Genomic DNA, 15,526 nt, shown 5'->3' with positions numbered 1-15,526 from the left:
TGTGCATGGAGATCCGGGTCCCAGCATAACTTGAAAGGATGCCCCACTGGGAAACCCAGTTCTAGTCCTACTCTGGGTGACTCAGGACCCTGGCTGGCAGCGCCCTAGACATGGTGGCTTTCAGGCCCCCATCCCCAGCCTCCTTCCATGGTTCTAACTACCTCGTAGTAGAAGCAGCCTCCAGTGCGGCATCCACTTCAAGGCTTGTGGCGACCGCTAACCCAGAGCCTCCCGCACAAAGCAGGGGACAAGGCATTTGTAACAGACATGCAAACCCAAGCTGGCATACTCACTTTGCTGCGTTTGCCCTGATGGGGCATCCATAGCTCCGCCTGCTTAAAGAGCATGGGGAGAGCTGAGACAGGGGTCAGCTACAGTACTTCCAACACCACCCCTCAGAGAGACAGAGACGGAGACACAGAGAGAGAGTGAGGGAGGAGAAGACAGGGGACAGAGCTAGGGTGTGAGTAGGGAGCTGGTGCTGCAGAGCATCCGCACAGCAGAGTGGAGCTCCAATCTGCTGATTAATTCAGCCTATTTCCAGCCACTGCAGATTTCGGGAGGAGGGAGGAGGCAGCAGTGCTGGAACAGCAGCCTGAGCGAGAGGGAGGGGCAGGAGGGAGGGAGGGAGGGAGGGAAGGAGGCGGAGAGAGGGCTCTAGAGGAGAAAGTTTGTAGACGCTCTGCCAGATGTCCAGGAGCTCAGCCCATTCATCAGAGGAGGCCACTGCAGGGTACGCAGAGGGGCCATGTGCAGCCAAGGAGGTGTGGATGCATGTGCAAAAGAGAAGCTGTGCTAACGCTGCTGCCTGGGGCCCTGTGGGCCACGGCGTCAGGAGCACCCGGGCTGTCTTTCCAGCCCACCTTTCCTTGGCCCCAAGTCACCGGGCAAGGTTGTGAGCCCGTGTCCGTGAGAGATCCCCCAAATCACTCACATTCCCAGCATGGAGCCACGCCAACAACAGCTCTTTCCATAGTTAGAGCTGCAGGAAGGAGGGGAGAGGGGACTTTCGGGTTATTAATAGCAGCACATCCTGTGTGGAGGGGGAGCACCGGCAATGGGGGAGACTGGAGCAGAGACCTCTGTGGGGCAGAGCAGGGGCCAGGAAGCAAGAGAGAGGAAGAATCCGAGGAAGAGGGAAGAGCCAGCCCGAGCCAGCCGGAAGGGCCTCTGAGGAGCCCAACACCTAGGACCCAACACCTTCCCACCGGGTAGGAGTGGGGCTCCAACAGCCACAGGCTCAACCAGCAGGTCATGAATGGCCAGTGCAGTAAGACACACCTGTCTCAGGGCTGCTGGGCACAGGGGACTGCCTGTGGACACTGGGCCTCATCTCCAGGCAGAAAGAGGAGGCCAGTGACCTGGAGTTCCTGCCTCAGCATCTCTCAGAACCAAGCAGAGCCGGAGCATCACTCTGGGACCCTGAGTTTGACATACAGGAAGCTCTCAGCCCAGACCCTTGGGTGAAGGGGTGGCCAAAGGCCCTGGGAGTGGACTGGAAACTTCTCTGCCTCCATCCAGGTCATCCTTAGGATGGGGCTGCCAAACCCCGAGGGACAGGAAACAGCCTAATGGGTCCAACCACCAGGGAGGAGGCTGGAGCCGGAGCACATTTCTCCAGGGCCCTGTTTCCTAGACGACACCACTCAAGCTGCAGGGAAGGAAGAGTGAGCCTCAGCAGAGTTCAAGCTGGCTTCTCCCCTCCCCGCTCTCCAGCACAGCTCCCGGTGGGGCCCCTGCCAAACCCAGAGCTGAATGGGAACAGAAAGGAGGGGCCATGCAGTCCAGAGGTTAAGGGCAGGAAGTCTCCACGAGGCACAGGCCAGGGGAGGAGGGGTCAGCTTCTGAGCCAGCCTCTCTGAGGCTGGCTGCTGCCAGTGCAGCTAGGCTGCAGCTTTAGCAAACTGCCAGGAGATACTCCTGTCCCTGTCCCCTGCATCCAGGTCACCCTTCCCCTTAGCTTTCTACCAAGGCACTGCTCTGTGGAAACAGCTAAGCAAACACTCTTTCTGTGCAATTGGCCCTAGAAAGAAAGCTCACAGGGTCTAACCCCAGAGGTTCTGCGGGGCCCCCAGCGCAGCCTCCCCTGTCCTGCTCCATTCCTACACTGGCCACTTCAGCAAGCAAGAAGGGGAGCTCTGCCTCTCAGAAGCAGAAACCTGGACTGTCACTACTAACGCGTGTCTACCACTGGCCAGAGGAATAGAGATAGGGGAGAGGAGGCTCTGCTGGCGAAAATCAACCCACCACAGCCAAGCCATTCCTGGGTGACAGCCAGGGACAACGGGTCCCTTACCTTCAACTCGCTCCATCCAGCTCTCCTCCAAGAAGCCCTGGACTGTCAGAGGCCACAGGGGTTATCGTTAGAAGCCCATTTATATAACTCACAGGGTACCTCCGGGAGGAACCCTGCCAGGTTCTAGTAGCTGTTTGTACTATCAGTTTCTCCGCCAGACGGTTTGTCTCCAAGCTGGAGGCCACCTCCCCGATGCCAAGTTCTACCAACCCAAAGGAAGTGTTCCGTAAATATGGCTGGTGGCAATGGTGAAGGTGCTTTCTAGCTCAGGACTCATCTATTCAGAAAAATCCTCCTGGAGAAATCACCCCTGAGAGCTGTCTAGCCTGGGCTCCCATGTTCCTCCCCAGGCTTGAGAGAGAAGCCAGCCCCTGGATCAAAAGAACTTTGTTCCTGCAACTCACTAGGTACTGGTGTTTCAGCAACAGGGTGAAACCAGAGGACAGTATTGTCCTCTGTTTTGGGGGCATTCAGCCCCATCTCAGGCAGGCCACCACACTGCACAACATCACAGCCTCTGAGGGGTGCTCCCTGGAATTGAGCGGGTCACGGCCCTTGCACCTGTATGCAGTGGCCTTGCACCCAGGCTAGAGGAGAGGCAGTGTAGCTTTCCCTCTATGCCAGTCACTGCTAGGATGGACACCTGCGGGGCAGCCAGAGGCATCTGTGACCCGGAGGCTGAACACCCTGCTTCAAGTTCAGGTCCACAAGCCTGTTCCAGAGCTGATGCACAGGCATGTGAAGCCTTGAGCTGAACAAGTCAGCAGTCAGCCATGCACCACCAGAGGACCAGCATGTCAACCCACGGCTCCCTCTCCAGAACCTCCCAACATCTCTTGTGCAGGAAGATCACCACCCATAAGTTCAAGTCAGTGTATACTAAGAAAGCCCTTGTAACATTCCAGGCTCTATGCTAGGAGCCAGGGACACTGAGATAAAGTGGGACAGGTTATATCAGTATGGTGTGGCAAGTCTGATGGTGGAGGGGAAGGAGGGCATATCTGGAGAAGGGGATGCTTAACCTGAGTCTCGAAGAAAGATTAGGACAAGTCTGCCAGGGAAAAGAGTGGGGAGCATGTCAGGGTAAGAGCCTAGGAGTGGGGTGTGTGCCCCAACTCAGAAGCATTCAGAATTACTAGTGGTGAGGCAGGGGAGGTAGGGACACTGGGCCCATGTGCAGGAGCGGGATTATGGAGGGTGTTGCACACCACACTGAGAGTTTCAGCAGGTGGCGCAGAGTCCTTTTAAAAGTCCCTTAAACAGCAGGGGCAACAAAAAGTAGCCCTGCATCTTGGATAGCTTTCTCTGACAGCCAAGAGAAGGAAGGAGACCTGAGACAGGGACCTGTTAGGAAGGTATGCCAGACAGCCAGAGATGGGGGGACCTCAACTAGGGCGGTTGTCACAGGAGAGGGACGCTCCAACTGCTGACAGTCTGCCTCCATGCAAAGATGGTGTACCTGACCAGGCTGGGAAGAGGCCAATCTTAGGCACACCCGGACCTCCAGCTGATTACGCAGCTGTGTTTGGAGTCTGCCTGGGGAGCTCATCCCTAACCACAGAGAGGGTGCCCAATGGCACACAGCATGGCTCAGCAGGTTGGGGCAGAGCCCCAGCAAAGAGCAAACAAACGAAATTACAAACCCCTGGGCAAGAAGTGGAAGGCTGGTGTGGAGCAACCCAGATTAGAAACCTGCTCCCACGTGGCTGTGCTGGGAGCCCGGTGTCCTGTGTGTACACTTCCAAGTTTGCTTTCCAGCCTAGCAATGGCACCCTCTCAGAGGGGGTCACAATCCCATGCCCCACGCTCCTGATGCCCCTCTCTCACTTTTGTTTAAAGGCTCCCAAGTGAGGACCTCCCAGCAAACACAAGTGGGGGAGTCCAGTAGAGACACACAGACAATACCCGTCAGGACATCACACAAGGCTTACCGTGTGCTTCTCCATCAGGTCCATGGGTCTGGAGTACTGTAGGCATGCCCAGATGAATGTGGTCACCCCCAAAAGGAAGGTTCCTCCCCAACATGTACAAACCCAGGGATTCTGTCAATCTCACAGCATCTGGGGAAAAGAAGGAAGCAATCCCCTAAGTCCAGGTTGCTAGAACGGACGGCTCTTGTGAACCAAAGCAGGATCATCTGAACAATGGTGTTATTTCTGGGAAAGAGCCGGTCCCCAGCCCCTGGCCAGCCCCATCCTGCAGCACTGCCTCCCAGGCAGTCAGCTTTGGACAAAGCCCACCCTCTGAGGCCAGCAGGGACAAGGCTAGCAGCAGATGTAGCAGGGGGGCACGCTGCCCCTTTTGTAGCCCCAATCTTCGGAGGCACATATGCTCCGTTCCCCATGTACTCTTTCAGTCACTGACTTCATCAGGCAGGAGAAATCACTTTTTAAAAAGTGACGGTTAGCATGAAGGTAAACTGGATACACCTCGAATAATCGGGGGAATGGAATGGTGGGAAGTGGAGACATGCTAACTCCACTGCTGCCCCCAGGAGCACCTATGTCCAGGTGCTGGGAACACATACCACACATGTGCACACAGACTGCCCACGGTCCGCCCAACCTTTCAGGCAGGCTGCCAAGAGGGCGGCGCTCAACAGGCACCTGGGCTGTGGTCCACAGGACATCCATCTGGAAAATGAAGATCAGCCCCACCTCCCTGCCCACCACCACCCTCCCCACACAACCCCTGACCCTCACCCACCCAACCTGGCAGCCAGCACACTTTAATGATTTCAGACCTGGGCGTGTTTGGTAAAAAGTGCCACTGAGTAATCTGGTTTGGTGCCAGGTGACTAGTCGGGGAGAAAGCACTAACCTGCTGACTAGGGCAGTTCTTTCTGGGGCCTGCAGCAAAGCCTCATTAAGAGGAGCTGGTCAGAGGCCCAGGAGAACTGATCCATAAAAGAAGGGTCTAGAAACAATAAAAAAAAAGCTGGGTCCGGGGGACCCCAGCCAGGAGGCCCAAGCTCTGCAGCCTCCAACTCCACTCTAAACCCCCTCTGATTCCTCACAAGGCGGCACCAGGACCGACATCACAGGCCTGTGCTTCCAAGTCTCTTTCTACCCCTGCCTTTCCAGCAGGGCTTTCAAAGCTGAGCTAGCCCCAAGGGCTCAGAGACAGACAGTGACACTGGAAGCAGCCTCACAATGCAGTGACATTTGGTCTCTGGCAGCCAACTGAATGGGATCCTGGGAGGCTGAATCCACTTCTCCCCAAGGCTGTTCTGACTTAAGCTGCCCAGGCCCTGTTTATGAGGACAGCTCAAGGTCCCCATGACACCCCATCCCAGCAGGGGTTGGATGAGGTAGTCACCACACAGGGAAAGGCACCAGGAGCCAGATGGGGATTGTGCTTAACTCCTGCCAACACTGCAAGTGTGAAATAACTCTGTGGCCAGCTGGAACCACAGCAGTTCAGAAAGGGCAGCCAGGAGCAGGACATGTTTCTAAGAGACTCTGTTTTCCCATCACTCCATACATGGGATTCTGAGAAAGACCTGTCCTCAACTGCCTGACCTGAAACCAGCCGTTGTATTCTTAAAGGGCTAGTTCTAGTCCTGGTTCACTGCGGGTAAAAAAAAAAAAAAAAAGCACTGGCTTCAAAGTCAAACACCCCAGGTTCAAATCCTGGTTCTAACATGTATCAAATGCCAAATGACCTTGGCAAATTACTTGTGTCTCTGAGTCCTTACTCATAGAATGATACCTATCTCACAGAAGTGTTAACAAGAATTAGGTAAAATGTTACACAGAGAGTCTAGTACACTATTTGCCACATAGTAGGTCTTAATAAGTAGTTGACATCACTATCATTAGCAAACAAGAAATATGAACAAAATGCTACCTAGGTCAAGAATAAGGACTCAAAAGCAAGGAGAAGGAAAAGAAATGAAAGGCATAAAGATCATAAAGAAATAAGTAAAACTGTCTTATTTGCAGAAGACTAGATCATATGTGTAGAAAATCCTAAGGAATCTACAAATAAGATATTAGAACAAATAAATGGGCAAGGTTGCAAGATACAAGGTCAAAATGCAAAATACAACATAAATTAAATTTCCAGATGCTACAATGAAATATAGGAAAACAAAAATTTTTAAACATCACTTATAATAGTACAAAAAAACTCCATGAAATACTTACAGATGACTGTAACAAAAACACATGTTACACTGTACACTTCACACTGCTGAAAGAAATTAAAGAAGACCTAAATAAATGGAGAGATATGCCATGTTCACAGATCAGAAGATTCAATATTAACATTAATTGTTTAAATAATTAAATAATATTTCTATGTATTCTAATATATTCATGTTTATCATAAATTAATATATACCCATTAGAACAGCTAAAAATGAAAAAGATTGACAATATCTAGTGTTGGTGAGGATATGACCTCATAAATTGCTGGTGGGAATGTAACATGGTACAACCACTTCAGAAAACATTTTGGCAATTTCTGAGAAAGTTAAGTATACACCAACTAATGGCCTGTAATGAAAATATCTGTCCTCAAAAAGAACTGTATACAACTGTTCCTAGAAGCTTTATTTAAAAGAGCCAAAAAGTGGAAGCAATCCAAACATCCATTCACAGGTGAATGGATGAACAAGTATGGTACAGCTATATAATGGAATTCTACCCAGACACAAAACAGAATGAAGTACTGACACACGCAACAATATGGCTGAACCTCAAACATCTGCTGAATGAAAGGAGCCAGACACAAAAGAGCATATAGTGTGTGATTTCATACATATAAAATTTAGAGCAGGCAAAACTTATCAGTAATGACAGCAAGCGGATCCGGGGTTGCCTGGGGGTTGGGGGAGGGAATGACTGCAAAGGGTGCAGAGATCTTCTGTTCAACATCTCGACTATGGGTGGTGGTAACCGGAGTGTTTACATATGTCAATCTTTGAATGATATACTTAAATAGGTGTCTTTTACTGTGTGCAAATATTGCCTCAATAGAGTTGATTTTTAAAAAGTAAGATGGGATCTGAGATCCAACTAAATCAGCTCAACCAACCTCTAAAATGCCCAGTACATACAAGATTTGGCAGATACAAAATAGAAGAGACAATGAAGGAAACAAATATTTATACCACATTTATATATTTTTTATACCATATATATATTTATACTATATATACCTGCTGTGTACAATAACTGCATTTATTTAATAACTGTAAGGAATGGTCCTGTTTTCACTGAAGTATAAGATATGGTCCCCTCCCTAGAGGAATTTATAAATAGCCAGTTTGGGGCTATTATGAAAAAAGATAACTAAAACTCAAGTTGGCATTGAAATACTAAATGAGAATTGCAAATAGGTGCTGCAGGAGTTTGGGGAGGAAGAGATCAGGACACTGGGGGCTGGGGGCAGGGCTCGTTTCCTGGAAGAAGCAAGTGGGAGCTATGCCCTTAAGAAAAAGTGTAAGTAAAAGAGGGAGAGCAACCCAAGCGGGAACTCAAAGTCCCAAAAAAGGCACCAAGGAAGAAATGCATGTAGCCTTTTTGAAAGATGGTGATCTGGCCTGTTTGGTTAGAGCAGAAGGCCTGAGTCGAGAGGAAGAAATGAAGGGCCACAAAAGCAATATGGAGGTTTCTCAAACAACTAAAAATAGAAATACCATTTGACCCAGGAATTCCACTCCTAGGAATTTACCCGAAGAAAACAAGATCCCTGATTCAAAAAGACATATGCACCCCTATGTTTATCGCTGCACTATTTACAGTAGCCAAGATATGGAAGCAACCTAAGTGTCCATCAGTAGATGAATGGATAAAGAGGATGTGGCACATATACACAATGGAATATTATTCAGCCATAAGAAGAAAACAAATCCTACCATTTGCAACAACATGGATGGAGCTAGAGGGTATTATGCTCAGTGAAATAAGCCAAGCAGAGAAAGACAAGTACCAAATGATTTCACTCATTTGTGGAGTATAAGAACAAAGCAAAACTGAAGGAACAAAACAGCAGCAGACTCACAGACTCCAAGAAGGGACTAGCAGTTACCAAAGGGAAGAGGTTGGGGAGAAGGGGATTAAGGGGTATTATCATTAACACTCACAATATAGGTAGGTCACAGGGAAGGTGGTAGAGCACGGAGAAGACAAGTAATGACTCTACAGCATCTTACTATGCTGACAGACACTGACTGCAATGGGGTGAGGGGGGATTGATAATATGGGTGAATGCTGTTCATACGAAACCTTCATAAGATTGTATATCAATGATACCTTAATTTAAAAAAAAGAAATGCCACATAGGACAGGGAATCGAGACAGAAATGCAGACTCCCCTGAAGGCCAAAATAAAGGGATCCTTGAGGAAGAACTGAGGGTTTCTGAGTGGATCCCAGTATTTTAAGAGGGTAGAGAGTGGATCTGCAGGGGAAAGGAGAGAAATTACAGGCAGAAGAGTTAGAAGAAAATCACAGTAATCCTCATTTGCCATGACAAGTATCTAGATAAAGCTGCACAGGAGCCAGAGAAACAAAGGGAAGGATGGTTCCTGCTGTCAAGCTCAGAACCAGTACCAAAAGGAGCTAAGTGGGTGCCTAAGGTTCAGGTTGAGGGCGAGCTGAGAAGCTGGCTGCCCTAATCCCTTCTGACACATCTTCATTAGCTGGGCTTGTACTCTAGCCATGCCCAACACACCAAACATCCAGTCTGGTGGACTTGTATTCAGCCAAAAGGGATGGATTGATGTTCAGGTGGAGGTAGGTTTTTAATAGCAAGTCTCAGGGTTCTATCCTTGGTGGCATCCTAGTCAATATTTCTGTCAATGACTTGGATGAGGAAACAGACAGTATGCTAATCAAATTCTTGGCTGGTGTAAATCTGGAAAGGGAATCAAAGTCAAGATCCAAGAAGATCTCAACATACTGAAATGATGGGCCAAATCTAATACATTCTATTTAGTTGTAATAGATTTAATATTAAGTCCGGCACTTAGGTTAAAAAACTACTGAATAAAACTATTATAAATAGCTTAGTTAGATGCAATTTCAACACAAGGTAACATGGCCACCCCAAGTTCATTCATATTTAGGCTGCATTAACAGACATGCCATGTCCCCAAACAGAGAGGAGTAGTCTGAGTTCTGTACATCAGAGCATACCTGGAATATTTTGTTCATTCGGGCATGACACATTTTAAGAAGGACACTGACAAAATTGGAAGGCTTCCAGGCAGCATCAACCAGGCAGGAGAAATTATGATATGCAAAATGAAAAGACTAAAGATACTTAGCTAGTACATGAAAAATACATCAGGTGACAGCAGGGCTAGAAGGGCTATAATGGCTGCTTGGACAAATAAGGGCCAGGCTTACTCTGGGAGGCCCCAAAGCCAGGGACCAGATCAGGGACAAGAAGCCATAAGGAGGCAGATTGGGACTCAACATGAACAATAGCTTTTACATAACAGAATGTATAAAAAAATGGACTAGGCCACCCCAGGGCCAATGAACTCCTCATCACTAGAGGGATCCAAGCAGAGTCTGGGAAATTATGGGTAACAAATACATCAGGTAGCAAATAAGAAAAAGAAATCCAGTAGCTTCTACATATTGAAAGATGATCAATGCCACTCATAAAAATAAAAAACATTTGGGGAGGCCGTGGGGGTGGGGGAGGGGGGCGGAGAACAGGGGTGTGGGGATAAATAAATGAATAAAAGATATTCAAGTTAGACTACCCCAAGAGAAAGATGGAAGGCTTTCACTCCTGCCCTCAAGGTTTATAAAGCTACAGTAATTGAGGCAGTGTGTATATTGCCCTGGTAATAGAGTCCAGAAAAGATCCAGACATATGTGGTCAATTGATTTTTGAGAAGGATACAAAATCAATTCAGTGGAGAAAAGATAGTTTTTTCAACAAACTGCTGGAACAATTGAACGCTCAGATGAAAAAAACAAACCTGGAAATAGCTTGCACCATATACACAAATTAACTAAAAATGGGTCACAGCCCTAAATGTAAAACTATACAATTTCTAGAAGAAAAGATCAGAGAAAATCTTTGTGACTTTGTTTGGATTTCTTAGAGTCAATACCAAAAGCATAACCCACAAAAAAAGAATAATTTGGAACAGAGTGGCAGGGGGAAGAGTGGGAAGGAGAATTTTTATTGTACATAATTTTGCGCTTTTTGATTTTCAAACCATGTGAATGTATTATACATATTTTTAAAAAATCAGCTACCTCTCACCTATAGGTAGATTCCCAGGGACTCAAACAGATGTGTGTACACCACATTCACAGCAGCATTATGCACAATAGCCAAAAGGTAGAAGACACCCATGTGTCCATACAAAGATGAATGGAAAAACAAAATGTGGTACACCCATACAACAGAATACTATTCAGCCCTAAAAAGGAAGAAATTCTGACACATGCCCCAACATGGATGAACTTTGAAAATCTTACACTAAGTGAAATAAGACAGTCACAAAAGGACAAATACTGTATGAGTCCTCTTACTTGAGGTCCCTTCCATAGTCAAATTCATAGAGACAGAAAAACAGAATGGGGGAGCCAGAAAGTGGGAAGGAGGGGAAAAGGGCAGTTGGTGTTTTATGGGCACAGAGTTTTGGTTTGCGAAGATGAAAAAGTTCTGGAAATGGATGGTGGTGATGGTTGCATAACAACACGAATGTACTTAATGCCACAGAACTGACTAAAATGGTAAATTTTATGCTGTGTACATTTTACCACAGTAAAAAAAAAATCAACAACTTGATTCTGATTTTGCAATTGGCTCTGGCTCATGTTCCTAAGTGTTACTTCCCCTTTGCATTCCATGCAAACTTTAGGGATGTTTATGCTCTTTTAGATATACATTTGGGTCTCTCTCCAGTATATATCTTTTCGAAGCATTTCCCAATATGTTTCTGCCCACTTCCCTACTAAGGAACACTGCTGTCACAAGTCTCTTTTTCAAAAGGATCCTGAAATTAAGAAAACCGGGCTCATGCAACTACACTAAGATTTCTGATTTCCCAAAGGCCACTGTCAGCCCTGAAAGGGTCTCCTTCCCTTGGGCACCCCTCACTCCTGTCACTTTTTGTCTTTGGAGCTCTCAAAGCCCAAAGCAACCAGTGTGAGATGCGCCTGGCTTACAGTCATCATGTTGGGTCTAAATCTGGCCATTACCCTACTTGCCGTGCCATGTGACCGATACTGTTTACTACTGCCTGGGCAGCCACAGGCAAGGCTTATAATTATACAAACCCCTGATCACCAAACCACACATTCTGGCTGGCTGGTCCGTTGGGAAGAAAAACATTCCTGCTGCAGCCAGGGCCTACCCTTTCGTTCACCTGTGCTACTGTAAACAAATCCAGGCCTGCTCGGAAACCATGGTTCAAACATGATTTTTAAAGGAGCCTATCTTTTACATAAAGAAAGACACTCTAGTGGAAACAACACTGGCGCGATAACAAGATAAAAAACATTGACACGTGTTTACCAGTGGGGAAGGGCCACCCGTGACCTGGAACCGTCTCACTCGAATACCAGGAATGGACTTAGAGGCTTTGTGTCTTCCCAGCTGGGACTGCTATTGGAAGAACTCATGTTTTACTCACCAGGTGAGGCTCAGTAAAGCCTTGGGGGTGGGTAATATTTGCGTGAGCACTCTTCTCTCTCCCTATGGAAACTGTTTCCCAAGCCCAACTTTAGGGAAAGAGCAGTGCGGAGAAACGAAGGATGGCAACCTTCATTTCTCATTAGTTCTGCAGGAGTTAAGCTTTCCGAGAGACTGATTCTCAACAGTCCGAGCTGGCACTCCCTAGCAACTTCCAAAATAGAAATGTGAAGGCTTTCTGTTTTCTTCCATCTCACTGCCCAGCCCTGGCTCTCTGGGTCTGATCTTCTGACGACAGGTCACCACAAACAAGGGGTGGGAGTAGGGGTTCAAGGGCAGTTAACTCTCAATTATTTGGTGTTTGATTATCACGGGAATGATGTGTACTTCACCTCCCTGGCCCATGCACTGTTCCATGGTATCCACCAGTTTCCCTATTTGAAGTTCTGGCAGAAAGAACTAGTAAGCAAGGAGGTTAAAGCTAACAAGGCAGCTAAAATAAGACTTGCAGAGTATCTGTAGACTTTATTTGGACATGCTGTCCCCTGTTCCAGGGTTAGTGATAGTCTATGTTCTGATGTGTTCTGATCTTTACAGTGATTTTCAAACTTTTTTATCCCATGGATCACTTTTATTTGACTCTTTAGATAATGAACCATACCTGTGCCATTGCTTAAAAAAGAAAAAAAAATTAAAAGCACCTCATTGTAATACTAAGATCAACCCTTCTTTTCCAAGATTACCATAAAGACACATCACACCGGTATTTCTTCTTTCTTCAGTAGTCCTCAAACTCTTTCTGCCTCCATCTTGTTCTTAGACACAACACATTCCCCTTAATAACATCTCTAATGACACTACAACGGTTGCCCCCAAACGGGGGAAGAAGTCTACCGTGCCCTGACTCCACCCCTTCCTTCCCTCTCAACTGAGAATCACTATAATCATTTATGGCCCCAAATACATAGAGACCACAATAAATATTAAAACAAAAAAAATCAGCCAGTGAACTACCGGCTGGTTACTTAAAATTAATGAATGCAAAATATTCAAGAACCTAGTAAGTGCTAGACTCCATGCTATAAATACCTAAATATAGAATTCCTATACATACCATCTCATTTAATGCTCACAAACACCCTGCAAGAGGCTCAGAGAAGTTAGGGAACTTGATTTCCTCAGATCACACGCAGAAAAATGGCTTTAATGGATAAAGAATTTAAAAATCTGGACCTCAGCGTTCCGGACCCTGGCCCTGCCTCTTTGCCTCTCCCAACTGTCTCCACATTTGTAAAATCAAAACGTTAAAACCGTCCCCAACCCCGACTTCCACCTTCTAAGAGTACCTAAGGAATAACTGAATTATGTCGCTAAAGCTAACTAGCTTGGATAATGCACAAGAAAACCATCATCACCCCGCATGCACAAAATCACACACTAGAAGGAAAATAGATTCAGTACAGCGTTCCCTCGTTTTTCCACCTAGAGCCACACAAAAACTGGATGAAAGGGTGGGATGCTGCAGCACGTGACTAAATCAACGAATGCGCCAAGTGCAGCCTGTGGTTACACGCCAATCAAAGAAGGGCAGGGTTTCCCTCGCATCTAGCTCTGGGCACCGGGTAGGGGCTCACAGCGTGGCATGGGCGGGCCTGTGACATTGGAGTTTAGGGGTGTGCGGCAGGGGAATGAGGACACAGTACAGAAATCGGCTTATAGGATGGCAAGTATTGTGTTCCTATGGTTGCTTCTAAGAAGTCTTTAAGCGATTCGGAAAAGACGAAGGGGAAAAAAGAAAAAGGCAGGGCATGCTCCAAACTGCAACATTGCTGCTCAGGATCGAGAAGCCCCTCCGCTCCATCCACTGGGCATAGGGGACGCGGTCAGCACGAGGGCCGGGCAGCAGCCCACAGCACGTGCAGGGGAACAACGGTCTGAAGTGGGACCAGGGATGGGGGACCCCTAGGACCCAGTAAGTACACTGGGCATCAGCGTTGGACGTTCTCTGCACCACGGCCCCGGCACAAACCTGGGTAGGAGGGGTTCTTTGTTGGCAGGAACCTTCGATTTCAGATGCAGGACCCCCGAGGGGCCAAGCGAGGGCCGAGGGCAAGTGTGAGCCCCTGGGGTAAGAAAATGGCCAAGAGCTGGAGGCAGGGGCCTGTTCTTGACTCCCCCTTCGAAGGGATCCTCCGAGGCCGTTCCCTGGGTGCAGACCCCACATTCCCATCCCCTCGGCCAAGAATCCAGAGGATGCGGAAGGCCGAGCCCCACGCCCCCTTGCTCCCCTTGCTCGGGCCCCACCGGCCTTCTTGTACTTACCGGGGCCCGGGGGCCTGTCTTCCTCGCCTGCGTCCTCTCCCCTCCCTGCCCCCTCCTCACTTCACGTCCCCGCCTCCAGGGGCCGGAGCCATGCCCGTTACTGGCAATTCAAAGGGGACTTGCCTCCCTTCTCGGACAACAAAGACACCCGCTAGCAAGTCAAAGATCTGAGTGCCTATTGGTCAAAATCTGAGACGAGCTGGATTTCTGGCCTCTTATTGGCTGCACGGCCGCTCGGCTGTAGCTACAACCGCCCTTCTAGGAGCCTGGCGGAATTAAGTGCCAAGAGATGCGGTGGCGGGAGCGCCCAATCTCTGTCCATCCTTTTGGCGTATAGCTCGAGCCGTTTCTGGTCCAGAAGTCCTGACCAGACGGGAGGGCACGGCTTCCGCCTCGATTAATTCTCCTACGGAATTATCCTACAAAGATGGACAGAGCTTCCTCCTCCTTGCTTTTTTTCTTTCTTTTTTAAATTAGCCCTTTGCAGAGCTCCCCTGTCTCGTACTTCTAAGCTTCTTGTTACCGGGAACAAATGCCTAGAGACACCTTGCTCAGAGACCTTGGAGGGAGTCCCTCAGGGACTAATACTTCGTCCAAACCAAAGCTGGAGAATCTAAGGTAATAACTGCTGTTTTCCCCTCAGCTCGGCTGAATTCTAAAGGGAAAAAAACAAGTAAAAATTTTTTTCTAGATAATGAGAGAAATCGCCTGGGAGACCTCTCTTGGGAAAACAAAGCAAGCCTGTGTCAGTATTTACTTCTGTTTTTCCAGAGATCTAAGCCTGGAAACTTGGTGTTTTGCTTTTGTTTTTTAATCTGTAAAATTGGAGGAGGGTCCCTGGGAAGGAAAAGTCCCTTCGTCCTATTAATGAATTTAAGTATGTAATTAAAACCTCCCCTTCTCGGCTGGACTGGAAGGCACCATTTCAGTACCTAATCTACATGTGAACTGATTTAACTGTTTGCCTAAACACTGGTAGAATCTCATGTCACCTTCCTGCACACAAAAATCTTCTGCAGTTTATCTTTGCAAGTCGAGGAGGTCCATATCTCTCTGCCTGACATTTGAGTCACATCATAAATCGCCTCAGACATGCATTTTTCAGGAGAACTCTGCAAAGACCAAACTACTACTGCAGCCACACACATTCACCACCATCCCATAAATGCATGTGGGACCCTCGCACTCTGCTCCTTTACCTAAGAGGTTCCCTGTACTTTGAAGATTCCAGTAAAGCCAGCAGTCAAACACACACCCATCCTAGAGGTGCACCTCAAGCACTGCCTGCCCAAAAGCC

At 47.8% G+C, this 15,526-nt stretch overlaps 1 protein-coding gene across 11 annotated transcripts in view; it reads right to left on the bottom strand.

Moving 5' to 3' along the window:
• The window catches only part of TMEM94 (transmembrane protein 94), a 32,920-nt gene extending 18,562 nt beyond the window's left edge, over window positions 1–14,358 (bottom strand). For 4 of the 11 annotated variants that reach the window (XR_012130872.1, XM_036997127.2, XM_036997128.2 and 1 more), the window contains exons 1-4: window positions 14,230–14,358; window positions 6,445–6,490; window positions 4,228–4,356; window positions 2,297–2,338 (exon numbers count right to left, since the gene is read on the bottom strand). Coding sequence is in view for 8 of the 11 variants with exons in the window: in XM_036997127.2 (XP_036853022.2) it covers window positions 2,297–2,338; window positions 4,228–4,251 (66 nt within the window). In the remaining 3 variants the exon portion in view is untranslated. Of the gene's footprint in view, window positions 1–293; window positions 528–2,296; window positions 2,339–4,227; window positions 4,357–6,444; window positions 6,491–14,229 lie in introns of those variants that run through there. The other 7 variants (XM_073235912.1, XM_017666150.3, XM_036997131.2 and 4 more) reach the window with 4 other exon arrangements.
• Between the last annotated feature and the right edge of the window lie 1,168 nt (window positions 14,359–15,526).

This window comes from Manis javanica, chromosome 4 (assembly GCF_040802235.1).
Source record: "Manis javanica isolate MJ-LG chromosome 4, MJ_LKY, whole genome shotgun sequence".
NCBI classification, from domain to species: Eukaryota; Metazoa; Chordata; class Mammalia; order Pholidota; family Manidae; genus Manis; species Manis javanica.
Note: the sequence above shows the minus strand (reverse complement) of the source record. Positions and strands in the feature narration are given on the sequence as shown.